Source organism: Melospiza georgiana, chromosome 5, assembly GCF_028018845.1.
Source record: "Melospiza georgiana isolate bMelGeo1 chromosome 5, bMelGeo1.pri, whole genome shotgun sequence".
Lineage (NCBI taxonomy): Eukaryota > Metazoa > Chordata > Aves > Passeriformes > Passerellidae > Melospiza > Melospiza georgiana.
Genome location: NC_080434.1, coordinates 66,867,179 through 66,895,160, shown reverse-complemented (window position 1 = coordinate 66,895,160; position 27,982 = coordinate 66,867,179). Strand labels below are relative to the sequence as shown.

The 27,982-nt window shown below is 44.1% G+C and overlaps 1 protein-coding gene across 1 annotated transcript in view; it reads right to left on the bottom strand.

The window, feature by feature from the left end:
- Positions 1 to 27,982, bottom strand: part of ATRN (attractin) — a 154,970-nt gene that overhangs the window by 38,604 nt on the left and 88,384 nt on the right. Inside the window, exon 25 of the mRNA XM_058024020.1 lies at positions 5,134 to 5,195. Coding sequence (XP_057880003.1) covers positions 5,134 to 5,195 — 62 coding nt within the window. The remainder of the gene's footprint in view (positions 1 to 5,133; positions 5,196 to 27,982) is intronic.

Below are 27,982 nucleotides of genomic sequence, written 5' to 3'. Positions count from 1 at the left end.
AAACCCAAATAGCGACACCCATTAGAGTATTATCAACATTACTCTAACTGAACCCAAAACACAGCACTAGAACAGCTCCTGAGAAGAAATTAACTCTATCCCAACCTAAATCAGGACAGCAAGTCTGATGAAAAGCAGCTGAGGGAGCTGGAAAGGGCTGCACAATCCCTGAGGGAGCTGGGAAGGGGCTGCACAATCCCTGAGGGAGCTGGGCAGGGGCTCAGCCTGGAGCAAAGGAGGCTCAGGGGGCCCTTGTGGCTCTGCACAGCTCCTGCCAGGAGGGCACAGCCGGGGGGTCGGGCTCTGCTCCAGGGAACAGGGACAGGAGCAGAGGGAACGGCCTCAGGGGAGGGTCTGGGTGGGCAGTGGGGAAATTGCTCATGGAAAGGGCTGCCCAGCCCTGGCACAGCTGCCCAGGGCAGGGGTGCAGTCCCCATCTCTGGGGGGATTTCACAGCCCTGTGGATGTGGCACCTGGGGACATGGGGCAGTGGTGGCTGTGCTGGAGGAGTGTTTGAACTCGCTGATCTCAGAGGGCTGTTCCAACCTCCATGATCTTATGATTCTATTCTATGATTATGGAGGATGAAGTAAAGAGTGCTGAGAACATGGAAAAAAGGAAGTTATGGATGCTGAACTGTTACTCTTCTTCATTTTGTTGGAAATAATGGGAAGATATTCCCAAGCTCTTCCTTTTTCTAAGAAAAAAAAACCAATAAGGGACTCAGACTGTATTTTAAGCACCTATTTAATAAAGACATTTGTGCTAAAGTAAAAAATTATTTAATAAGCAACAAGAGTAAATAAAATATCTGCAGCATAACTACAGATTTGAATTACTGCAGGAGGCCATTCCCACTTAATGAAAACACTGGGAAAATACATATATTTAAGGAAAACAATATACAATACATAAAACCATCTGCGTGAGTCTTGTACTGAGCAAACAGTTCTCCTGCTCAAGTTTTTATGAGGAACAAGTCCAATTATTTGTATCAAACTAAAACTACACCATTTCCATTTGATATTCAGACCCTAATGGGGCACATGAGGTTTGATGTGCCACCACAAAAACACTAAGCTGGTAACTTTTATTCCATTTGTGAAATAACATTCATTTCTCTAACAATTATGGTAAGGCTTCGGTGGGATCATGGAATCACACACTGCTTTGGGCTGGGAGGGACCTCATATCCAGCTTCAACCACCCTGCATGGGATGGGCAGCAATGCCTCCCCTAGACTGGAGCAGACACTGGACTCTGTTAGAAGGGTGTTTCAAGGACAGATAATGAAGACAAGACCAACAGCAGGCAGGAAACAAAATGAGCTGTGCATGTGAGAACCAGCAGAGAAGTGCAGTAGAAGACACCTGAGGTATTTAGTAAATCCATGTAGTAAAGCTCAGAATGAGACCACAGAGAATCATGGAATGGTTTGGCTTGGACAGACCTTAAAAGGCCCTCTGGTCCAACCCCTCTGCCATGAGCAGGAACATCTTCAGCCAGGTCAGATTGCCCAGAGCCCTGTCCAGCCTGGAGTGGAATGTTTCAGTGATGGGGTATCCACCCCTCCTCTGGGAAGCCTATTCCACTGTCTCACCACCCTCAGCACAAAAGATTTCTTCCCTGATCTAGACTTAATAGACCCTCTTTCAATTTAAAGTCATGACCCTTTGTTACATCACAACAGGTCCCACTTAAATGTCCATCCCCATCTTCCTTTGAACTACTTTTAAGGATGTAGAGATCCCAGTAAGGTCTCTCAAATGCTCTCTGGGCTGAAGGTTGAAGGGAAGAAAAGGAAAAGGGAAGAATGGAAGAAGGGGAGAGAAAGAAAAAGGGGGAAAGATTATTGGGCAATAATATGGGCTTATAAGGCCACAAATATTTTTACATCTTCTGTACATAAAGGTACGCTGGTGATTAGTACCTGTGGTAGGTGTGCTGGCAGACAGATTTTTTGGAAGATAAGCAAGCACAGATATGAATAAAGAATGTTCACTAGAAATTGTCAAAATAGCTCAAACTATGTGCTGAAAGACAGCTGCACAATCTGTAAATTAAAGCAGAGAGGAGGAAAGAGAAACCCCAGTTTCCTTGCAGTTCATTAGCTTTGCAAAGGTTAACAATGGTTGGAATATCATTTCTCCTCTGGCTCTGATTATAATGCAATATTAACGATCTCGGAACTTCACCGTTCTACCCAACCTTTATCCACTGACATTTTCTTAGCTTCAAATAGCACATTCATGTGTACAAATTAAGGCTGTGTCATACACAGCCCCCTGCCTGGCTTGGTGCTGAACTCCAGGAATCCAACAGCCCCTCTAAATGTGAGGCACAGCCCTCTGACCACAGGAGCCAGCTCCTAAATGAAATGAAAACCAGTCCTGTGTCCTGCTGCATACTGCCTGGTGCTGTCTGAATGCATGACCAGGCTCCTGCTTTTCCATGCCCTGTGCACCCCACAGGCAGCCCAGCCAGTGCCTGGGATAGCAAAACTCAGCAGTGCTGGGCTGTGGCGAGCCCACAGCTCTCTGCAAGGACTGCACTGACCTCATTCATCTCAAATGTCAGCACAGACACTGAAAATCCCCCGGGTCCCTCTCAGGTGCTCCACACAGCTCAAGGCACAGATGATGCCTCCAGCTGCACAGCAGGAAAGCCCAGTTAGGACAGGCTTACAACCAAGTGGGTGAAGTGGCTTCCAGAATAAAGAATTCTGCCACAGCATCTCCAGCTCAGACAGATTTCCCAAATTCATAGAGTCACAGAATGGTTTGGGTTGGAAGTGATCTTAAAAATCACCTGTTCCAGGCCCCTGCCACAGGCAGGAACACCTTCCACCATCCCAGAGTGCTCCAAGCCCCATCCAACCTGGCCTTGGGCACTTCCAGGGATGGGGCAGCCACAGCTGCCCTGGGCAACTCCCACACTTCCTGCAGAACAGCAAAATGAAGCAACACCCTTAAATGTGCAAACAGAAAGCCTCTAAACATCTGTTTTCCAGAACAGCATCTCTTTAGGTCTCCATTATACCTAAGAAATTGATACATATCCCAGGTTTTGAGTTTGGTGTTAATGATACCAACTGGTTTTAGGTTTTCACAAAGTATTTTCCTTGCTTCTATTTTAGGGAGTAAATTCTCAGCCAACTGTTGCTTATTAACAGCACAGGGGGCTCTCAGGTATTAGTTATTTATGGTCTGTCTTGGATCCCACAGTAATTACGAAATGTGCCCTAGAGCATTAAAAATCCAAATGTTTCAATAGTTTCCTCTATACCCAGTGAGATGAATCACACTGTTCTAATCCACTGGTTAATTAGGGAGTTATGGTGACTGTAAAATAAAACACCTGGAGAGAAGCTTAGGAGTAGTGAAAGAATCAAAGAATTTCTAGCACATTATAAATGCTTAACTGGAAAACACCTGTAAACTGTCTTCTCCCAAATCCACATGTTCTTATTCCTCTGGCTTGTTAGGATGTTAAATAATATTGCAACATTACTTCTCAAGGAGAGCCATGAGATAACAGTGATGGAGGAAAGGAAAGGGAACTTGCAGCCTTTGGACATGTACGTTCAGCTGCATGTGCCCACTGAGACACACAGTGCACTGATCTTCTGCTTTAACCTGGGACTAGAATCATGCAAGGATTTGGGTTGGAAGGGACCTTAAATCCCACTCAGTGCCACCCCTGCCATGGCAGGGACACCTCCCACTGTCCCAGGTGCTCCAGCCCCAGTGTCCAGCCTGGCCTTGGGCACTGCCAGGGATCCAGGGGCAGCCCCAGCTGCTCTGGGAATCTCTTCAAACAATGAATCTGGAGCAATCCTTCATCCTGAGGAGTTTAAACCCTTATGTGCAGATGTAGTTAGGTCTGTAAAGCAGTAATTGGACAGGTTTTGTAGTGCAGATTTATCTTACACAATTAGAAAAGAACTAAGGAACCAACTGTTTCCCTCTTCATTTTCCTAATAAGCAATTACCCTGCCACACAGATTTTTAGGGAAGATGTTGACTGTGATTAATTCAGCAAAACAAATGATTAAGCCTGAGCCAGGAGTAACCACCTACTCTGCTCCAATGGCAGGAGGTGGTGGTTCTGATTCCCAGGGATCAAACCTACTGTTTCCCAGGAAATGCACTAAAGCAGATTCTACTCTCTAAAAGCTCCATATGAAAAAAATTTGATATAAACCACTTGTCTGAAAGGCCTGTCTGGAGCTTCTTGCTTTAATTAAATTTAGCATGAAATCTAAAGCAAGATATTACTCCCACTGCTCATTTTACACCAGGCATAATATTGCCTACTTTAGAACAGGCTGTGAGACCTGGAGTGGTGTTTACTCCATGTATATCCCTCCTGTAGGACTCCTTGTCGATCAGGTATTGGTTTCCACTTCTGGAGCGTTAGCAGTCCCTGAAACAGAGGCCAATATACTGGATTTTGAAGCTTTGAAGAGAGGGCCTGCTGTGCTTTGGAAGTGTTTCACCTCTTTGTTAGGTTTGAATTTTTTGGAGCAATAAAGAGGAGACAAGGATTGAAATGGCTTCTGTTGGTTCCCACTCTGAGGGAATCATCAGCTCACTTGACACTAAGAAATGAACTTAGAGCTGTGTATGAAAACCAGAAGAATTTGGCTTCCATTGAACTGTAACATATGTTTGTATTTAAATTTACATACTTTTCAGAGTTCAGTTTAAAATCAAAAGGTGGTACCTGAAGAGCTGGAAATTATTCCAGACTTAACTCTGCAAAATAACTCCCCTGGTTTGTGGCTGGTGCCTGACAAGGTGTGACAACCTGCAGTAAGTCACACACAGCTGTGGCAAGTCAATGTTTTCTACCCCCTCTCAAAAGGAACTTCTCCTTTTCCAAAAGCCCCTCCCAGCCCCATCCTCCCTTTCCCTGCATGCACTGGCATCATGCATTGGAAAAGATGCACAGACAATTAATTTTCTTAACATAATTCCTAATTAAACATTTAAATCACAGTGAAGATTTCCATTTCCTAGGCTGTGCTGTAAGCAGGATGTTCAAGTTAAAAAAAGCCAGACCAAGAAGAACCCAAACTCTGAAGCCCAGAACCTAAAGAAGTAACATTTAGCTGTCTTAAATGAAAAGTACCTGAAAAATGTCACAAAGAACTGCACCAGGTCCATAAAGTTGCTGTGCTGTGAGAATGCAATCTGCAAAAGAAAAGCAAATGCTTTCTGTTACTTACTGGAAAGAAAATTCATATTTCAAGATATGTAAAAAGGATTTTAAATGACAATGAAAAGTAGCTTTACTCAGATCAATCCATATTTTTCAACACTGTTTTTGAAAAAGAACGGAAATGTTCTGAGGGAAAAGAAAATAAATTATAACTTGTTTTGAAAACATATATCCCAGAAATGAAGCTGAACAAGTAACTCTGTCTCCCAGCCATGTTCCAAGGAATATTCTTCAGTGCACACTGAAGAAAACACTACTTCAAAAACTTAGAACAGAGGTTTCACAGAGCTGCAAATAATCTTTAATTAGAAGTGAAAATCTTTAATTATTGTTTACACAGCAACCCAAAATTTAATATTTACATTTCAAACAATATCCAGACAACAAAATCTCCTCAAAAAAGGAACTTACACCCAGAGCTGCAAAGAGGCACGAAACACAGAAGATGACAGACACTGTGAAAACAGCTATGGCATTCATCTTAGCTCACTGCCCTACAATCCCACGGCAGAGCAGGGAAAAACACAGAACATTTGGGACAAAACCAGAGGGAAGAGGCCAACAGGAAACTGGGAGGTGGTTAGAGGCAAAAAGGAAGATTAGGGAGCCTGGGTAAAAATAACAACGTGGAGGGGAGGCGAGCCAAGAGAAAAGCAACTTGTGCAATATTAGGGATCAGAAGTTCTTTCCAGGTACCTCCTATTTCCTCTGCCTATCAATCTCTCAGCACCACAACAGCATATTAACTCTTTCATGAAGTAACAGAATTCACTCAGAATTAAAGCGAAATCTACACTGACAAAATCCATTTCTGGTGTCATTTGTTGTTTTTTCCCTTAATAAACAATACTTATGGCAACATTAGCATAAACATAAATCCCTCCTCCCAGGAATAGCCACATCCCAGAATTCGTGAATATGTGTGAAGTGAACCATTGCTTGGGTTTCTGTTGCTCTGGAACACTTTCTATGATCATATTTGCTTTAAATATCCATTGTAACTTGGTACAGAAGTTGCCCCAAATAGTTTTCTTATCAATACATTGACATATTTTGACGTTGAAAGTTCCTTTGCAGCTCACAACCACTGTGTGGCTGGAAAGTGAACTCCAAACCTGCACACCAGATGCTGCAACCTCAACAGTCCTGCCTATACCAGACAAGAAAAAACAGAGTTTCTTGTTGATTTTTGCTTCTAAAGTGCTTCCCAATAGTCTTCTGATTATTAAAAGACAGTGAGCAAGATTTCACTTTTTGTGTAAAAAATCAGTGCCTAGTAACTAAAGTGGTGCAGTATTTGCATAAATGGATATTCTGGAATAAACATTATATTCTGGAATGTATTTAAGACAAAGATAATCCTTAGTGAAATATCTCATCCCAAAATATAAACATGTAACACAGCCAGTATAAAAAAAAAAAAAACCCAACTCTTCATATGATTTCTGAGAATAACCATGATGCTGAGTGACTATAAGAGATGCATTTCAAAATAAAGCCCTTGTTATGTATCAACAATCCTTAAGTAGAAAAAGACAATTAAAAGCACAAAGGAATCATTGACAGGCCAGTCCCCTGTGGATGACCATCAGGATCAGTTTCTGTGATGGAAACCAAAGCTTGCTCCTATTAGAAGAAACAAGAAACTGCTATTTTTAAAATAAGAGAGATTCGATGAAAGATTAATAAGACTGTTACCAGAGAAGGGCTTCTCATCTTTTGATAACAACTGCAGGAAACAAATAAAAACAAAAACAAACAAAAAATAATGTAGGATTATTTCACACCGAAGCCTTACAAATGCTTTAGCAGTGGTGATTATTTTCTCCACCTGCTGGAGTTCTTCTCCTATAAAGCCCAATTTAGGACCTGTACCTCAAACATGGATTAAAAAAACCCAGGTTGTTTCTACAATTTATTCCTAGCAAACTGAAAATACTTTGTGCCATCAAACCTGACCAATCTGTGTCACAGGCAATTTGGTCTCATAATTGTTAATGGTTTGCTTACTTAGAGCTTAATTTCCCCTAATAGAATCTGTTCCCAGGACTTAATTAATTCAGTTACATTGAAAGTTTGGTTGGAAATAGCTGTTGAAAGTAGGCTGTTCATTCTGGATCCATGAAAAATATGGCACCAATTTCTTAGCAGGCCGGGTTTTTAATTAAGTTTAGCTGACAGTAGAAGATTCATTTATCCATTCTCAAAAAATGAATTCTGTACCAAAGGCTGAAGCAGTTTAAGTGCAGGAAAGGGGCTCATGTTGGGGACCTGGAAAGGCTCCCCTGGGTACAGGGCAGAACCTGAGCTCAGCTGCACCATCAAATCCCCATTTTCACATCAAAGAATCCCAGAATTGTTTGGGTTTAGGCCCATCCAGTGCAACCATCTCCCAGCACTGCCACCACTGCCCCACGTCCCCAGGTGCCACAAGCACAGGGCTGTGAGATCCCTGCAGGGCGAGGACTGGAACGGGGACTCTGGCCCTGGACAGCCCTTTCTGGGCAGAAATTTCCCCTAAAATCCACCTTAAACTCTCCCTGGGCACACCTGGAGTGCCCCTCAGCCACTGTGGAGCAGCACCCCCAGGTCCCCTTCCATGGAGCAGCACCCTGACCCTTCCCAAGCCACCCAAGGAGGTGTCACCCTGTTCTTAGGAACAGCATGGCACCCTCAGATACTTCATATGGTAATTCCACAGAACCGTACAAGCTTGTGTTTATCTTATCTGGAAAGGTTCCCTGGAGAGCACAGCTGCCTGTCCTGCTTGTCCTGTTGCCACATCACTTGAAGTACCAAAATAAACCTGCTTTCCAGAGAAGCAGAAGTAGCCGGCTGCATGGACTAACAAAAATTTAGAATGAAGAGCTTTACATTTTTTATCATTTGATTAGCATAAAATATGAAGCCAAGAAGAAAATTTGGCTTCCTTTAACTAGCCAACATCTAAAAATTGCACTGGCTTTGAAATCAGTACACGCAAATTTCAGAGGAGTTAATGGCAAATGACTTGGCCACAAAATAATATAAGCAAAGGAAAAGCATATTTGAACCCAACAGACATTTCAGTAACAGTTGGTGTTTCAAACTCAAAATATTGCTGGAGCTAAACTACAGCCTGTGGCTGATAGAAATTTTGAAAATCCAATCAGAACAATTACATACCAGGACTTGGTTTGCATAAGCACCAGAGTTTGTTCCTCAAGAGAAAAGAAAACAAAATAATTTTGAGATAACAATTTTGTATTAAAATAGGCCAACTAAGACCTAAGTTCACCTTAAACCTGCAAAAATGCAATAATAATACATGCAAAAAATACCAAAAATTACTGAAACCTCTCCCCTTGGGATCTACAAGTGTTCTGAACTTTTTAAAAACAAATTGAGTTTCACATACCACTAAGAAAAATCAGTCCACAACCAAATAAGAAATTATGTAGAACTCTTTTGTTAAATCCAGCAAGAATTAAATTTGAGTAACTCCTCCCATTTAACTGTAATAAACAGATATAAAGATAATTCAGCATAGCATAATTTTTTCCACTTGTGCTGGAAGTTACTGATATTTTATAGGAAGCCAAACTATTCACCACAATGGGATTAGGACAACAGCTCCTCCAAACTCAAAAAATATCCAATATTATACATAATATTAGCACCCCTAATCTAAAATGAACTAAAGAACTGAAAACATAAGAGTTGGGGTTGTTGCAGAAGGCTCTGGGGAGACCTTGCAGGGCCTGGAGGGGCTCCAGGAGAGCTGCAGAGGGACTGGGGACAAGGCCTGCAGGGACAGGAGCCAGGGAATGGCTCCCACTGGGAAAGGGGAGATTGGGCTGGGATCTTGGCAAGGAATTCCTGGCTGGGAGGGTGGGCAGGGGCTGGGCTGGAATTCCCAGATTTGCTGTGGCTGCCCCTGGATCCCTGGCAGTGTCCAAGGCCAGGTTGGACACTGGGAGCAGCCTGGGACAGGGGGAGGTGTCCCTGCCCAGGGATGGACTTCAAGGTCATTTTCCACCCAGACTATTCTGGGATTCTGTGAATGTACTGAGGAATATTTCAAGTATGACGATTTCATACCATAATTTGGTATATTTTGGGTCTCCAAACACCTGAGAAAATATGAACAACCACAGAAAATAGTGTTTCCACTACTTTTTTACCTTCGTAACAACTCAGGATTATTGACACTTTACATTTCTGCTTTTCTTTACAAATATATAAAGTGACTAAATTCCCACCAGTAGTGTCTTCCTTTTTATCCCTATTTCCTATCAGGGATGAAAAAAAGAGAAATTGAAAATGATATTTTGCACAGGACATGCTCCTAGAATAGAAAGAGCTGTGTAAGAAAGAAAAGTGAAATTGTAATTAATTTCTGAAACCAGAGTGACCCAACAGAGACAGCGCAATGTGAACCTGGCTCCCAGAGCTTGGGGCTTGCTGTGAATTCAGAAGATATCAAAAGGTCCAACTGCTACATCCATTAACCCCACCTGGCAGGTGGGAGAGTGCTACAGGACTTGTGTTTTGAAAGTCTACAGGACCACACAGAAATTTAGAGGGTTTTGGGCTGTTTTCTGCTTTTTATTTCAATCTAGCACCAGCACCAAAGCTAGCGAACAAAAAACAGCAGGGGAAAGTGGAAAGCTGGGAGTTCCACAGGCTTCCAGTGAGAGAAAACCACAAGCCAAACAAGCTGCAGGTGACATTTATGCACATCCTCCTCTATTTTTTCCCCAAAACTCCAGTCTTGTCTCTTTTTTCCTATGGTTAGAGGCAAGGATTCAATCTGACCTTGGTGAATACAGACAACACTTACAGGACGTCATGGTCTGAATGCTGAGTGCCTGTGCCTTTGTCAAAGGACCTGCTATAAAACAAAGGGGCTTTAAGCATTCTTGAGTGATGCCAAAGTCATCAAAACATTCATTCTGCCCTCTAGAATAATGCTGGGGGGAAACTTCTCTTCTGCTCAGGAGTATTGAGATTGCCTGTTCCAGTTCTCCTTGAGACACAAACCCAGCGTGGCACTCAGTGCTCTGATGGAGCTCCTGGCCAAGGCCCACGCTGCTCCTGGAGCTCTCCCCTCCAGAGGAGCACTCAGCCAGCTCCAAGGGCCCTGGCTGCCAGGTTCTGGGGCAGAATGTGCCAACACAGCAATCCAGCTCCACCACCTGAACACGGCCTCAGTCCTGCCATGTGCTGCTGCTCCCTGTGTTCTGTGAACATCTTTAATGAGCCATGGAAGTCATTAAGGCAGCAGAGAGCTAATCACAGGAATGAAGGGCAAAAAGCCTTTCAAAAACACCCTTCAGAAGCTGGGCTTTTGGAGCTGACCCTGCTCACTGAGGGATGAGCAAACACAGCAGCAGCCTGAGATGAGCCCTTTGCAGGCAGGTGGCTCTTAAACGGATTCAGCAATGTCAGTTCCAAGGAACACTTTCCAGGAGGAAGCGTTTGTTCACCTCTGTGGGTGATTTGGGAGGTTCAGACACAGATTATGACATCCAAATCCAGGGTCACAGGGGCATTCCCATCAGCCCTTTACACTCAATGGAAACCTCATCTGTGCTTCAGCTGACCAAGGCAGGTGCCTAATAATAAATAACAAAAAACTATTACCTGACCAGGTCCATAACAGAACTGTAAACACTGAAGCACACAAAGACATCTAAATTTAGTTAGTTTAAATTTCCATGGTGCATCCTTGCCCTCGGTTTCCTGGATGCACTGGAAGCTCCATTTGTTGACTAAAGAGGGGTAAAAGCTATTGCAGCTTCCCCGGGACACCTCACCTGGCCTCCAGAACCACAGAATGGGCTGGGTTGGAAGGGACCTTCCAGCCCATCTCATGCCAGTCTCTGCCATGGGCAGGGACACCTCCCACTAGACCTGGGTGCTCCAAGCCCCATCCAACAGCTTTTGGGTGAATCCCTACCCCAAGCACACCACGGAAGCAGAAGGACATTCTCTTGCAGAGGCACCACTGATCTTTGTTTTAAATGAACAGCAAAACTCCACACAGATTTGGAGGTTAGACAGAAAATTTAACTTGGTCCACAGGGAAAGATTCTCTAAATGGAAAGTTAAAAACCTTAGGTTTCAGAGAAGAAAGGATCTTAACAGGAGTTAATTGTAACTTGAAAAACGCTGACACACAACTTGAAGTGGAGTATGATTTGGAGGTGGGAGACCCCAGAGAGTCTGCAATGCACCTGATGCTTTGGTGTGGACATCAGCAGCAGCACTGGAAGGGGCTCTGAGCTCCCCCTTGAGCTTTCTCTTCCCCAGGCTGAACACCCCCAGCTCTCATTCTGTCTCCAGAGCAGAAAGGCTCCAGCACTTGGAGCACCTCCATGGCCTCCTCTGGACCAGTTCCTCATCTACTGAACAGTTTACCCATCAAATCCACCTTTCTCCAGATCAGAGAGAACTTGGTGCAGCTGAAGAGGTTCCCATGCTCACATCTGCATTCTACAACAAGCAAAAATTTAATCCTCACTCAAATTTGATTTTCACACCTACTACTCCGAGTCACTCTGCTCCTGCGTGAAGGATGAAAGAGATTAATGACTTACTCCTCACCTGCTGCAATATTAACTGAGCCATTGAGCTTTATGGCACAAATACTCACCACCGTGCAAATATAAAACCTGCTTCACTCCTGAACTTATTCTGAGATGAAAATCAATTTACATTCCAACACTATGCTGCCTTCCTGCAGTAGTCACAAATTGTCACTTCTCAGCTAATTGGCTGCAGTCAGCAGTTGGCTCAGAAATGCCAATTATACACGTTTTGTCTTCCCATGTGAACTCTCTCATGTTGTGCAGAGCGAACACAGGCACAACTGTCTCTAAATTAAAAATAGCGCTTAAGATGTGGTCCCAAATTTCACAGCATCCCAGAAATTATCACACAAATCTGAAAAATGAGAAGTATTTGTTCAATGAACAGCCAGCGGCTGAATTGTGGTGCACATCTAAATTTAAAGTGCACTAGGAAATAAAATTCTGGAAAGTCCCATAATTGAAACAGCAAACTCAGCTCAGACCCTGCACACCTTCACATGACAGAAACATGCCCCAAGAAAGCCAAGGCAGGGCCAGAAAAAACCCAATTCTTCTGAATCCCCATTCAGAATTATTCTGAATTCTCTGAACTTCTCAGTTCTTCTTTCAGGCCACTTACACGATGAAAGACCTGGAGGGGCTGGAGCATGGCCAGGGCAAGGAATAGAGCTGGGAAGGGGCTGCAGGATCCCTGAGGGAGCTGGGAAGGGGCTGCACAATCCCTGAGGGAGCTGGGCAGGGGCTCAGCCTGGAGCAAAGGAGGCTCAGGGGGCCCTTGTGGCTCTGCACAGCTCCTGCCAGGAGGGCACAGCCGGGAGGGTCGGGCTCTGCTCCAGGGAACAGGGACGGGAGCAGAGGGAACGGCCTCAGGCTGGGCCAGGGGAGCTCAGGGTGGGCATTGGGGAATTAGGGAAAGGGCTGTGGGGAATTAGGGAAAGGGCTGTGCAGCCCTGGCACAGCTGCCCAGGGCAGTGATGGAGCATCCCTCCCTAGAGGGATTTAACAGCCATGTACATGTGGCATTTGGGGACACGGATCAGTGCTGGCCTTGGCAGTGCTGGGGAACAGCTGGACTCGATGGTCTTAGAGGGTTTTCCAACATAAATGATTCTGTGATCCTGCAATTGCAACAATTACTCTGGAGGCAAGGAAGCTCTGAGGTACTTGGAAAAAGTGGTTGAAAATAAAGATCCCAAACCTTGAGACAGAAGACATATCACCAGTAGGAAAACACTCCAATCCTCTGAGTTCCAGTTCCTCAACCACCTCCCTCCAGTCCCAGCTGCTGCAGTGCAGATGCATTTGGGAAGGGACCCCATTGCATTTGGGAAGGAGGGACCCCGATGCACTTGGGAAGGATCCTGTTGCATTTGGGAAGGATCCCGCTGCACTTGGGAAGGAGGGATCCCGTTCCTGCCCCGTGCCCAGCAGAGCTCTGACACCGTCTGCGTGCAGGCTCGGTTACGTTCGATTGCAGGCCGACTATTGCTGGAGAGGTTCAGCATGGAGAAAATTAAAACTTTAGCACATAACAGCTCAAACTCTCACTCAGACCCTTGAAGTCCAGTAAAAATGAGCATTATGGTCAAGTGAGCTTAAAAGCAGTATCTGCAAGTTTCTTTTTTAAGGGTTCAATATAGCTGACAGATGGAAACAGGCAAAACCTTCTGTCTTGCATCATTTCTGACCAGACAAAACAGGGGAAAAATGCAAGACACAGCTGAGGGCTGCAGTAGTGTTAATGGGGAAAACAAGCTCTCTCTCCTTCCTGAAGAGGCTGTGAGTTCCAAGGATCATACTGGATGAGAAATTTAGCATGTTTATCAACCTGTAGCAAAACATCCTGTAATATGCCAGCTGTAAGAATCTCATCTTTAATAAAATAAAGTAGTAAAGTGTGTGTGTATTTTTGTGTGTATATATATATATATATATATATGTATATGTATATATTTATACATATTACATATGGAATCATAGAATGGTTTGGGTTGGAAGGGACCTTAAAGATTATTTAGTTCTAGCCCCAAACTAAATAGGTATTTATATAAATAACCAAATTAAAATATCTTTGAATGACAACATTGTCACATTATTACACAACACTGAAGGCACAAGTCATCTCAAACACCACATCACGACCTGAAGTGGCAGTAATTAAAAGTCCCCAAATTTACTTTAAACAAACCACATTGCATCAGGATCAGTTTTAAAGAGTCATGAAATCAGAACCGAAGGCTGGGCTGCTTTATTCATCACAGGTTTTTCTGTTGAGAGCCTCGGCTATGATTTGGTGTTCAAGAAATCTTAACGTGAAAAAAATAACCATGTTGGGTGGTGCAGAACGAACAACTTCTCTATAAGTATTACAGCGACCTGAGTGGGTCACTGGAGGTGAGAGAGAGACGAGAATCTCGTTTCTTGATCAGAAGGCTGGATTTATTGATATATGATACATTATTACTATACTAATAGGAATAAAAAGAGAAGTTGCAGAGCTGCTGCTGAGCTAAGAATAGAAAGAAAGAATTCTCTAACAAAGTTGTGTCCAGGGACTCTGTCCCTAGCTTGCACTTTTTGATTGGCCCTTAATTATAAACATGGGAACATGAGCCAATCAGGTGCATCCTATTGCATTCCACAGCAGCTGATAACAATCGTTTGTTTACATTCTCTTCTGAGGCCTCTGCCTTCCAGAAGACGCAGAAATCTGAAAGAAAGGATTTCTGTGAAAAAATGTCTGCGACATCTCACCTTTTTAAATTGTATAAATTAAAAGAAAAATGCTGATGTGAAATGAACAGGAAATTTCTTCACCTGTAAAATATACAATACTAACAAATCACTAAAACAATCCTACAATCTAAGAAAAATGCAAAAAACAATGCAAAGAAAATTCAAGTCCATGCAGCTGAGTTTCAGGAACAGTCCATCAGCTGAAGTTGTTTCTTTTGGACATCTGAGAGTCCTTTTTGGTCCTGAAAACAGCATAACACAATTTTAAACAATTTCAAACAATTTGAACAATTTTGGAATGTCCTTTTCTGGCCCTTCAATGCTTCAGAGCTGCTGCCCGCTATTTTCAATCTTTTTTATTTAATTTTCTTTTTTTTTTTTTTTTTTTTAATCGAAAAGCAAAAGAGCAGCAGCCGAGCAGAGCAGTGCCAGAGAAGGAAAAGGCCCTGGGGGCCCTGGCCCATGATGGATCAGGAACCCCAAAAATGGCCCACAAAGGGGGACCAGGACCGGTAGGAGAAATCAGAATTCCCAGAAACATCAGGAGGCCATGCAGTGGGCCCGGCCCAGGAACTTCCTGAGCCCAACGGCCCAGGCCAAACCCATGAAACAGGCTCTGCATTCCCACAGGCTGCACCCTGCTGCCAGCACAATGGCAGCACGGGTAGTGAGATGCTTCCTTTCCCTAAAACCACTGAGGCATGCCAGCAGCAGGGAAATAGAAGCCTTCCCCAGCAATCCCATCTGGGGTCTGGAGATGTCTGTTTCCCACAGCAAACCAGCTATGGTCTCCTCCAACTGTGCCCTCTCCCTCTGCAATGCATCAGGTTTGTCTCTCATCCGCCCCATGGCTTCATCATCCACACCCCCTCCGGGCTGGGGATCAGAAGCAGGGCTCTCGGGATGCACCTGCCCCTCCATGCCACTAGGACACAGGAGAGGCGGAGGCCTCCTTGGGACCATCCCCGAAAAACCACCCCCCAAACCACCGAGAATGCTGATCTTAAAAACAGGCAGCTGGACTGCTGCAACAGTCAGCTGGTGGGCAGCCCCCGCTCCACGGAAGGAGAGACCCCCGCCAGGGCGGCTGCTACAGCAGCCAGTCCGGGATGGTCCGAGCTAGAACAAGCCGCCGGTTCCAGGGCAGTCTCTGACGCCGACACGGAGGGCAGAGCCCCCGACAACGGCAGAGCTGCCGGGACGGCCAGTCCGAGCGGCGAGAGGGCCGATGGAAGCGGCGGGGGAGCCGAAGGGGCTGATGAGATCTCCTCCTCCGCTGAGCCGGAAGCTGGAGACGCATCCTCGTTGCCTAGCAACTCAGCCGGAACCGGAAGTGCCTCTTCTGCCTTCTCCGATGCAGGCGCTGGCAGGGGCGGGGAGGCCGGCGAAGCCGTGGGCGGGACCGCCTGGAGAGGCGGAGACGGGATCACCTGGAGTGATGGAGCTGGCAGAGGCGGAGAAACCTCAGAGACTGATGCCGCCTCCATGTCTGAAGGCGGAGTCTGAGAGGCCGGCTGTGGCAGCACCGCCTCCTCCCATCCCCCCAGAGAGAGAGAAGGCAGGGCGGAGGAGAGCAGCTCATCTGCGCAGGCTCCGGAGAAGGAGTAAAAAATACTTCTTCGCATGGCGAAGTTTCAGCCCCCGCCGTTGCGAAGCAAGGGGGGCTGAGAAGCCCCCACTCATCCCCCATGGGGTCTTCTCCCGGGGACAGTGGAAATGGAGCCTGCCCATAGCAGTTAGAAATCCATTGAAAGGCAGCTGCTCTCCTTTTCAGAACTGGGAAGAGCTTTATAAATGCTGGGTAGATAGAAGGCAAAAGACCTCCCTGACTGTAGACGAACTGGAGAATAGAGTCCAGGCATTCCCAGACAAAAACATCCAAAGCGTACAGGACATCAGTAAAGAACCCAAAAAGCTTTGCCCATCGAAAGAACTCATAGAGATCTGTTTTTTCCAAAAAAAATCCGTCTTCTCTACACCAGTGTTGCCAGAGGGCAATAAGGTTCTCCTCTGAAGGAGTAAAACGTACCACGTACTTCAAGGGGTATCTCCCCCATATAAACAGCCATAATTTTCTCGCAGCTGAACCCTCAGGGATAGAAAAGTGAACAGTACCTTTTTCAAATGTCCAGCTTGCTCTGGCCAGCTCTGCAGGTATGCTGCTCTTGTCTACCATGTTTCCTGAAGGTTTTCCAGAAGAAGGTTCTCTTTGTGGTCAGCCTTGGCTGTGAACTCTGTCCAAATCAGGATCTTCAGTTCTTCAGCTCCTGGCTTGAATCCACTTCTGTGGTCACTTTAAAGCAACCATCAAAAGCTACACATACAGGATTTTTACCCAGTGCAGCAATTTTGCTCCTCTGGTCTTATCAAATTAATTTCTGCTGTGACACGAGGGGTCACCAAATATTACAGCGACCTGAGTGGGTCGCTGGAGGTGAGAGAGAGACAAGAATCTCGTTTCTTGATCAGAAGGCTGGATTTATTGATATATGATATATGATACATTATTACTATACTAATAGGAATAAAAAGAGAAGTTGCAGAGCTGCTGCTGAGCTAAGAATAGAAAGAAAGAATTCTCTAACAAAGTTGTGTCCAGGGACTCTGTCCCTAGCTTGCACTTTTTGATTGGCCCTTAATTATAAACACAGAAGCATGAGCCAATCAGGTGCATCCTATTGCATTCCACAGCAGCTGATAACAATTGTTTACATTCTCTTCTGAGGCTTCTGCCTTCCAGAAGACGCAGCAATCTGAAAGAAAGGATTTCTGTGAAAAAACGTCTGCAACATATAAGCTCTCAGATTTGCATTTAAAAGGCCAGGTAGTCACTGCCTATCACTAAAAGATTTCTAGAACATGTAATTCACCCTTTTGTCATGAAGAATTTCCCAGTAAAATACTGAAGTGACAAATCAATTGATGGAATTTAGTTCAATCCTCAGTCAAGATATTAATGTAATTTGTTGATACTTTTGGTCCAGGTGTGGGAAGGTGGATGGTGCTAATCTTGTATGCAAAACAGACTGGTTAAAGAAGTAATTATACATGACACTTATAACTCAAAAAAATAATTTTAAAGAGAACCAATTTAAGAAAAACAAAAAAAAAACCTTTGAAATCCCCAGTTATGCCAGAAATGTATTCCTATACAGGACTGTGACACTACTACCCTGCCCTGTCCCAGCTCTTGCTTGCCAACATTGCTGGGAGCAACATTTGCCATTACAGTAAAAACAGTCAAAATCTTAATAATACAAAGGCAGGAAAATAACTGAGAGAAAAAGAAGTTCTCAGGACATTCCAGTGACATTTTTTCCCTGAAAGAAGCCCCACAGTCAGCTGAGAGCTGCCTGTGGAGTGCTGGTATCTCTGGCTCCATGTCTGGGAGCTAAACCAGCCACAGGCATTTGGGTTTGTCACCCTGTCCTGGGCTGGCTTTATGATGCTCACATTCCCATTGGTCTGTTTAGCCCAGAAATGAGTTTTGCACCTTTCAGGCTGGTTCTGAGAGCAAAGGGGGAGACAAGAAGTGCACAGTTTGTTTTCAGACACTGCACTCACTCCCCACATTCCTGCTCCTGGACTGGGATGGACAGACAGCAGGACAGAGCTCCCCTTTGCTTTTAGTTAGTTTTAGCAGCTGAAGCACAGAAGTTCCCTGGACTGTGCTTTCTCTTTGGAGCTGTTCAAACCTGCTGTGGCCTGAAGAGCAGCAGAGCACCCCCAGCTCTCCCCTGTGCCCCACGGGGCATTTCCAGCCCCGGAGGGACTGATCAGAGACTGAGTGAGCTGAGCTACAGCCCACCAGGGACTCTGGGACTGTGTCACCTCTGCAGAACAGTGAGAGGTGTTCTTGTTCCATATTGTTCATTTTTGGTGTGCTGGTGAATGCTTTGCCTGTTAAATAAACAGCTTTTTCCACTTTTCTCCAAGGAAATCTTTTCCCGAACCAGCTGGGGGAGGAGCTGAATTTCCTTTCTAGAGGGACCCCATTTCAGAGGTTTCCTCCCAAATTTGCCCTAAACCAGGACACACCTTCTCTTAGTTCTGGATATACTTTCCCTTGTGGTTTAGCCAGGCTGAATCCACTGTCACATTTCGGTGGGTGGCTTTTTCTATTTTATTTTTACAATATGCTTTTCTCACCTTCATTACCTCTGCTCACTATTCTGACTCTTTAAATAAGCTTTTGTATAAAGAAAAGTATCTTGCTCTTTCAGCTTCTCAGCAATGGCCCACAGCACTCACTTTTGAAATACATTTGAATTTGGGGGTCTATATTTCCAATCTCTGGTCGGTTATGGTATTTTCAGGAGTTATTTATCATAGAAATACAGCAACTTCAAGCAACCAGCACTGGCCTCACCCAGAAGAAATTAATGCCTGATTTGGACTTAGCTTCCATAGAAAATTAATTCTGCAATTTTTTATATATTTACCAGCCCTGCATTCAGAAAGAGAAAAAAAATCAGCTTCCTTAAAATTAAGGTAATCAATATATATGTCACTGTCAGATCTCAATAAAACATAACCCAAGAAATGCTCCTGGTATTATTAAATCTGAATTGCAGACTGTCTCTCTCTCTGGTATCCTATAACTTTTCTTATTTATGCAGCTGAAGTTTTGCAACAGGCATTCAGAAAGACTTCCAGTGCTGTAGAAAGGTATTACAATAAACCTCACATGTGAGTCACTACAGCTCATCCCAAGAAATCCCAAGGTGCAGATGTAAAACCCCAAGACTTCATTCATTGCCCCTTGCAGGCCTGGAGGGGCTCCAGGAGAGCTGCAGGGGGACTGGGGACAAGGCCTGCAGGGACAGGAGCCAGGGAATGGCTCCCACTGCCAGAGAGCAGGGCTGGATGGGAGATTGGGAATTGGGAATTGTTCCCTGGCAGGGTGGGCAGGCCCTGGCACAGGTGCCCAGAGCAGCTGTAGCTGCCCCTGGATCCCTGGCAGTGCCCAACAACAGACTGGATGGGGCTGGGAACACCTGGGACAGTGGGAGGTGTCCCTGCCATGGCAGGGGTGGGATGGGATGATCCTTCATCTCCCTTCCAGTCCATGAATCTCTGACAAAAACCCACACCCCCACCCCCAACACAGCACCTGGGAAAAATCAGGCATGAACAATTTTCAGGATTGTTCATGCTACAACCTCATGCAAAATGGACTGAATTGGCACCACCTCCTGCCAAGGGTTAAATGCCTGTGAGAGAAATCTTCCTTTTTAAGGATTTAAGAAGGTGCTAACAAAAATATTACTTAACGGAAAAGGAACAACTTCTAAAAGGAGAAAAATGTCACCAGTTGATGCCAAAAATAAGGTGGCAGGAGCAGATAAAACACCAGCAGCTGTTTCATGTTTTAAAGGACCATTTAACTGTTCTGTTTTAAATCTTTCCATCCCACAGTAGAAGATGTAGTTTGCCTGTTCTGAAAAATCAGCATGTAATTGCATGCCTCCAAAAGTAATTACATTCAACAGCAAATTTCATCAGATTAACAAATTGATTTACGTTTCATTGTTGGGTTTCAAGAAAACCTCTCACATGGTGAGAGAGATGCAGGGAGAGAGGCTCAAAAGCACTTGCAGTTACAGCTAAGGAAAGGCAAGGGACATCATTAGCAAACAACTCTGGCATTACAATGCTTCCAGAAGCAACAGAAAAAAAGAACATTTTTGGAATAAAGGGTCCCAGAGAGTTGAGGATGATTTTCTCTCTGCACTTACATCTCTTTCTTGTTAAATATGAACAAGGCACATGAGGACCTGGCAGGAAAGCTGTCCAGATCAGCAACCTCACTGATTTGATTTCAAGCCTACATAATTATTTTACCAAAGCAATCCCTACCTATATGAATGCGTTTTATTCTCTTTGGCCAACAACAAAGATACTCCTCCTTTGCCCTCACTGAGGGCTCTCATTCAATGAACCTGTTGCTTTTGGTTTGAGAATGACACTAATTTAGAGAAAGACTGGAAACCTCCACAGGCAATGTCCAGTCCTCAGGGGTTATTTATTCTGTATCAAATACCCAATGCTCCTTCCAGAGAGGAACTGTCTGCATTACAGACAGCTCAGGCCCAGCTTTTTAACTGTGCATGGTTTCTTTACTTTCTCTTTTTTCCATGGATAATCAAAGCCTTTTAGTCAGGCTGTAAACCTCAAAGAGGGAAAGGCAGAGAGCATGACTGCTGGCAATGATCATGCCACCTAAAGAGGGTGAAAGCCTAAAATAAAAGGAATGTGTGAGATCTGCTGTTCCTCCAGCTCTGTTTTAGCACCTGCAGGAGCTAAGGGTACCCCAAAGCTTTCCTTGGCTGTAGCAAAGTGTCATCCATCATTTAGCTCTGGAGGAAAACAAATGCTTCCTGAACTACACTACACATGAATGGCAAATAAAATTAAAGCTTAATTGAAAGTTACATTAAGATTCTTGCTAATGCAGACCACCTGTTTTAGGCGTAATGCTGCAAATGAAACTAGCAGGTTGATGGGGAAGAGCATTAGAAGAAGAATTGCAAATCAAAACTGCTTTAATGAAGGAGCTTTACTCTGAGCAATGAGAATTTCAGAAGGTTTCAGTATTTACATACTGGAGGACACAACATTAATGAAACACTGAAATAAACAATGATAAAGATCAGAGCGAGGGCTTTGAGGATTGTGGAATCATCTTAAAAATGCAATTCCTGGCAGTTTGCAAAATATGGGCTAATATTTCACACTTGGATAGCCACATTCAGCATAAGAAAAACCAAGAGCCATTCCTCAGCAGAATCTCAGCCTGGTGTAAAATTCATCTGACCCTGAAACACAGCTGACACCAGGTGGCTCCACCTGAACTCTGCCTACAAACAAGACAGGAAATACCTCCGGGGCAGGGTATTTCCATTTCCAGCTTCACTGCCAGCTCTGCTGAGCAAGGAGATGTGAAGGGAGTTTGCCCTCCTACATCCCTACAGACCTTTTCAGCGTATCACTGGAAACCAGTGGGAACTGTTCCCAGGTCAAAGGAGGCAATTAGTCACTATCACACAATCCTTTGGGAAACCCTTGGGCTGCAGAGGGAGGCAGAGAAGTCTTTTGATGCCTGTGAAAGAACAGAACTTCAGCTATTCCCTCAAAACAGCTCAGGATAGAAGAAAAGGTCTTCAAAAAATCAGTAGTCCCAGGTCTGATATACAAGGCACCTGAATCCAAGAAAGTCACAGTTCCCAAAGGTTTAACAGGAGCACAGTTGTCCTCCCACATTTATCTCACTTCATGCAGCACTGCAACTCTTCACTGGAGCACTAAAATGAGCATTTTCCTTCCAAGTTTGGATAGTCATCCTGGCAATGGGAATTTAAGAAAAGCAACAGAAGGCAGAGAGGGAGGGAGGGCCCCAAAGGAAGGGGCTCATTAAAGAGCACCTCAGCTAATGGCTGACATCTCATTCCTTCCTGGGGATTGCACCTGCAATGGATCTGTACAGAGCAGATGGAGCTGTGACACCTGGATTTCTCCTGTGGAGCCAGGCTGGGAGAGCTGGGAATGTTCAGCCTGGAAAGAGAAGGCTCTGGGATGATCCTATAGCCCCCCCCCCAGGGCCTAAAGGGGCTCCACAAGAGCTGGAGAGGGACAGGGGTCAAGGGCCTGGAGTTCCAGGATAGGAAGGAATGGCTTCCCACTGACAGAGGAAAGGGTTAAGATGGGATTTGAAATTCTTCCCTGTGAAGCCATGGTACAGGTTGCCCAAGAAGTTGTGATTGCCCCATCCCTGGAATTGTTCCAGGCAAGGCAGGATGGGGTTTGGAGCACCCTGGGATAGAGGAAGATGTCCCTGCCCATGACAGGGCTTTCAATGAGATGGTCTTTAAGGTCCCTTCCAATCCAAACCCATCTGTGATCCCAAGATTCTGTGTGCCAGTCCAAACACAGCCACCTGGATCACCACAGACAAAATTCTGGTTTAATTACAGCACATGTGAGCCTGTCCCCAGTTTCCAGGTCCCCCATGAGTGACAGTTTCTGCACGTGCCCTCCTGACACCTCCTGTGCCAGCTGCCATCCACTGGAGGGCCACGAATTGTTTCACCTTGCAGCTCAGCACTCACCCTTTCAGCAGAGGAACCAGAGAGCAATGCAGCAATTGGAGTGGGCTCACCAGGACCCTCCTGTCAGGGTAAACAGCATCTCTGGAGACAGAATAACTATAACAACACATATGTGACTGAGCTAAACAATCCACAGATTGTCTTTCAGGTCCCTCCAAACCTGTTTCCATGAACTATCTGAGTAAAAAGGGATAAAGATATAAAGAAGACTATATAGATAGACCATCCTGAAATAAATCAAGTAGAGGAAACCAGAAGAAAGTTTAAGGAACTAAAATTGAAGACACAGAGGCAATTTTAGCTATTTTTCCATTACAACCTTTATGAAATCTGAGTGAAAGGCAACAATTTCAGTGAGTTGAATGTTTCCCACTGGTTCTCAAATGCACTTCAAACAGTGGGAGCTGTGCAATGCTGCTGCAGCCTCCACCACGCTGCACATGCAGCGATGCTGCACAGTCACAGTGGCACTTTTTGAAGCCCACCACGACAATGAATTGCCAGGAAAATGATATATAGTGGATACCTAATGAGATTTTGCAAATGGCACATTTTGTATGCAAGGGCTGCAAAATTCCTTTGCCTCTTTTTGTTTCTTGAACCATTTGGTTCATAATTAACATTTAAGTGTGTTCAAATCAAAATCCTTCAACCAACACGAAGGAAAGACGGGAGGCAATTGCCAGTTAATGATACAATTACAAACTGGTTTTGCCTTAATCAGCTCCTAAATGTCTTACACATTCTCAGAACGTAGAGATCAATGCAAGATGCTTGGAATTTGAGAGGAAAAAATCAAATATCAAATGGGACAGAATGTTAGTGAATATAAACATTAGTTTGGGTATGAAACAAGACTAAACCACCAATTTCTATTTAGTGAGTGGCAGCAAACACCATCAGCAGTAAATTTTTGTGATGAAGCAGAAATCTTACAGCCAGGGGAGAGTTTCCTGTATTAGCAGATGGAATTTTCACCCTCCTGTACACTCTGGAGAGGAATTCACTCACTGGACTTGGCCCCAGGTAAATACATCCAAGTTTAAACAGTGTTAAAACCAGCTGACATTTACACAGGTATCTGAGAGAGTTTCAAACTCTCACCATTAACTACTTGGCAGCTCCAGAAGTACAGTTTCACCTCAGAGTGAGCTGACTTTGCATGGATTGAAACCCATGAAGAGAACTCCTCTGAAAGTTTCTGAACTGAATTCCTTTGCTTCTTACTGTGCTATTGTACAGCAGATTATTTACAGTCAATGTCTCTCTTCTACTCTGAGCTAAGTTTGGAAAGAATAACAAAGCAAACTCACAATAAAGATTAAGCAAAGAGGAAGAATAGTGGGGGAAAGATTACTATTACATTTGCATAAGTGTAAAAAAAGTCTCAATTGTTCAACGCCCACTAATGTCCTTTCCTAAAGGGTGCACTCCCAGTTTGGGGGAAGATGGGGAATGTTTAGAGCCAGGCTGAGGACAGGAAGGTGAACAGCTGAGTTTGCTAAATGCTGCAAAATTCCATGTGTCCAACATTTGCAGCAAAGATGAGCTAACAAAGCAGAGAGAATGGAAATATCCAGACACTGTTGACAAGGCCCAACCGGGATTTTCAGGAAAGCTTGGGAAAGTAAGGCTTTAAGTGAACTTCTTCATGTTTGGAACTGCTCAGAAAGGAGAAATTAGGAAGAAGATTGCTGTATTTTGAAGGCTTTCTGCATTTTGCTGCTTTAGTTCTTTTACTGAATGATCATTTTAAGTCATTAACCAACCAGGCAGGGAAAGACATCCCAAACTAACATACTTTAAAAAAATAAATGAACTGAAGTGGTTTGAAAAAGAGGTGGAGCAAGACAAAGAAAGAAGAGCCAGAACTGAGCATTGGCAGGGACACAGCCATCTCTTATACAAAGGAACATTTACACTTTCCAAGTGCAGATTTTAACAGGCAAGGAGACAGAATAAATAAGAGACAGATTTCAATCAAGGACTTCAAGATAAAGTTTGCAATACTTATAAAAACAAAATAAGTTAGATTGTAGAATTGCTTTGCAGTAAAAACTACATTTATAAAGTTTTCTGTTGCAAGATTTTGTATAGACATAAACATTCATGTTCAAATGCATCTGTTGTATTGAAATTGAAAATAAGCCAGGACAAGTGAGTGTATGCACAATGACAGTTTACTAAGATAGTCAAACAAAGAATAAACCCCTAAAATATGATTTGGACATGCTGCACTGCCCAGGAGCAGCCCAAACACACGCATGAGCTGCCAGGTGATGCACATACGTGAGGACAGAATCATTTCCAGCAGCTTGGCAGGAGCAGAGTTTTCCTGCCTTCGACATACTCTATTAAAATCAGTGTGATTTCCAAAGGAAATTGAAACATGTTCTGTAGCTGTGTGACAGTTTAATAGTGGAGTTGAAGTGAGGAATACTGGAGGAGACAAGCTAGGAGATAAGAGAACAGTTTGCATCCTGCTCATACTGCAACATGGAGTTTTAATTAACAAGCCAGTCTGCCCTGAAGGACTGATCCCAACAGCACAGGAACTTTTCTGCAGGGAAATCAGGGATGAACCCCTTGGAAAAACAAATGAGAGAAGGAAAGTATAGGAAAGTATAATAGAAGGAAATTATTCCTGAGAAGAATGTAGCATGGGATGAGTCAAGGACTGATGGCCAGAAGTCTTAAAATCACAGAATCAGAGAGTGAGGTGGGTTGGAAGGGATCTTAAACCTCATCTCATTCCACCCCCCTGCCATGGGCAGGGACACCTTCCACTACACCAGGGTGCTCAAAGCCCCATCCAACCTGGCCTGAAACACTTCCAGGGATGAAGCAGCCACAGCTTCTCTGGGCATTTGTCAAAAAAATCTTTGTCCCAAAAACCTGTACCATGATTTAGCTTGTATTTTATCATATCAAACACAAACTACAGAGAGCCACGACTTCACAAAAATGAAGAAAACTGGGGCATGGAAAGGACAGGTAGGGACACAGATTGCTACTGAGGGAAGGTCGGTCCCTCACAGCAGATTGCACAAGACCTGAGAGGACACGGTCGGTCTCCTGGGTTTTAGCTATGCACTGAAGAGAAAACTAACAGAAATTCTATGGACCACAGATTGCTGGTGGTTGCCAGACTTTTACACAAAAACTGTGTCTCAATGAATAAGAGCTGATGCTATTTTAGACTGTTTTGGCAAGTAATAAAGATATTAAGAAGAGCTGGTCATAAAACATTAACTTGGATTGAGTGCATACAAGCACATTCACATTAAATTAAGGATAAAGAGAGGTTAAGTGTTGTAAGAGAATCAAAGTTCACTCTTTAACTATGAGAAATGAAATCAAACAGTAAAATCAAGTGGATAAGGAGATCAGGAATGGGAAAGCTGCCATCTAAATATTTCTCTCAGGTCAAAGATGAAAAACTATTTGAAAGCTGCATCCTCAGAGCTAACCTCAAAAGGGACATGAGGATCAATTAGAGAGACTCTGTATTAAGGAGAGGAAAGGATTCATTAGCAATGTCTTGGAAGTCAGCAAGAAGCAGAGAGATAAAATAAGAGCTGCCAGAAGTGAAGCTGTGCCATTGCTCAGCAAATGAAAACAAAGCAGCAAGAGACGTTTCAGCCATACAAGTAAAGGAAACCAGAAGGGGAAGGGAAGAGGGGACGCTGTAAGGAGAGGTAAGTGAAAAACCAATCAGCTGTATCCCTAACACACAGTTCTGCAGCAATAAATAACAAAGAAATGAATAAGGGTAAGGTACAGCCTGGCACTGATTATGGAAATTCAAATATCAATCAAAATAACCCATAAGGTTAAAAAAAAGAATTACATTTTTTCTTGACTCCTGCATTTATGAATTTGATGAAAGAGAAGCTCAAATATTTAAATAAATCATTGCATAAGTGCTCACCTTTGTACACACATGCTATTTCCCCTATGACAATAGTACTTACATGAAAACAAGGAGGTTTGGGACTTGCTACTTGAATATCCAATGACAAAGATTTTACATTGCAGCTCATCAACTCCTCCATATTTAAAACTCAGGACTTGAAAATAAACTAAGACTTTACCAGTTTATGAAGTAAAAACTCTCCAGCTGCAAACTGATTATCAAAACTGTAAGTGATATTAAAAAGAGTCCAAAGCCAACCTGCCAAATCTTCAATTTGCAATCAACAAGACAAAGTTTCCCAAGTAATTAAAACCCAGTATCTTTAGGAAAAGGTGATAAGAACATTTCACAAGTATTCCTAATATCTTTTTAATTCAGGAAAAACATCACTATAGCTTAAGGACCTTTTTTCCAGGTGGATCTCATTTTCTTGCTCAATATTATCCTGTGCATTATTTTTGTTGAAAGAGTGAGTTTGCCTGACCAATAAGTTTGAAACACTGAGTGCACTGATGTGAAATGTCAGCTTTCACAAAACAATCGCATGAACAAGGCTGAAGATGGAAGGATTTGAGTTCCCATATTTGACCAAGTTTCTTCGATGAGGCAGAATTCAAATATGCCAAGCTTTAGCTGAGCTCTGTGGCTGCCCCATCCCTGTAATTGCTGGAGCTGGACAGGGCTGGAGAAAGCTGTGCTAGCCAAAGCTGTCCTTGCCCATGGCACCTTTAAAGCCCCTTCCAACCCAAACCATTCCATGATCTCCGCACCAGACCTCCAAGGATTTTGTCCTTCAAACACCCACATCACTCTGAGCACACAGGGAGCTGATACTTGACCAGCCCACTGCAAGAAGTTGGCTGGGGCTGCTCTGAATTGTGAGCTGCCTCAGCAGTTGCAGGATCTGTAACTGCAATCACAGAGTAATTCTGTCTGATTTTATCACCATCAATCACAGAGTGACTCTGTCTGATTTTATCACCCCCAATCACAGAGTGATTCTGTCTGATTTTAGGACCACCAGTCAGAGAATGATTCTGTCTGATTTTATCACCACTAAGCTCCGTCCCTGCTCATTCTGCACCACTTCATCCCCACGGCCAGCCTGGTGCCTCAGGCACTGCCTGCCAACCACCTACCCCTAATAAAGGGGAAGGATGAGCTGCTGGTCCTGCATGTGCCACCAGCCAGAAGCAGCAGCAGGAGAAAGGGGGTGGCCCTTGAGCTGGGCCTTTTGAGTACCAGGCACTAAAGAGCTCCTAAAGCATTTCCTCTGTCTGCTCTTTCCAGGCTTCCTTTTCAGCTTTATCAGTCTTTTTCTACAACACCAAGATCTGCACATTTGAAGTCAGACACCTTGTCAAACACGGCCCTGTTAATAAATGAGTGTCTCTATTTCACATCTTCAGATCCACTGGGCTGAG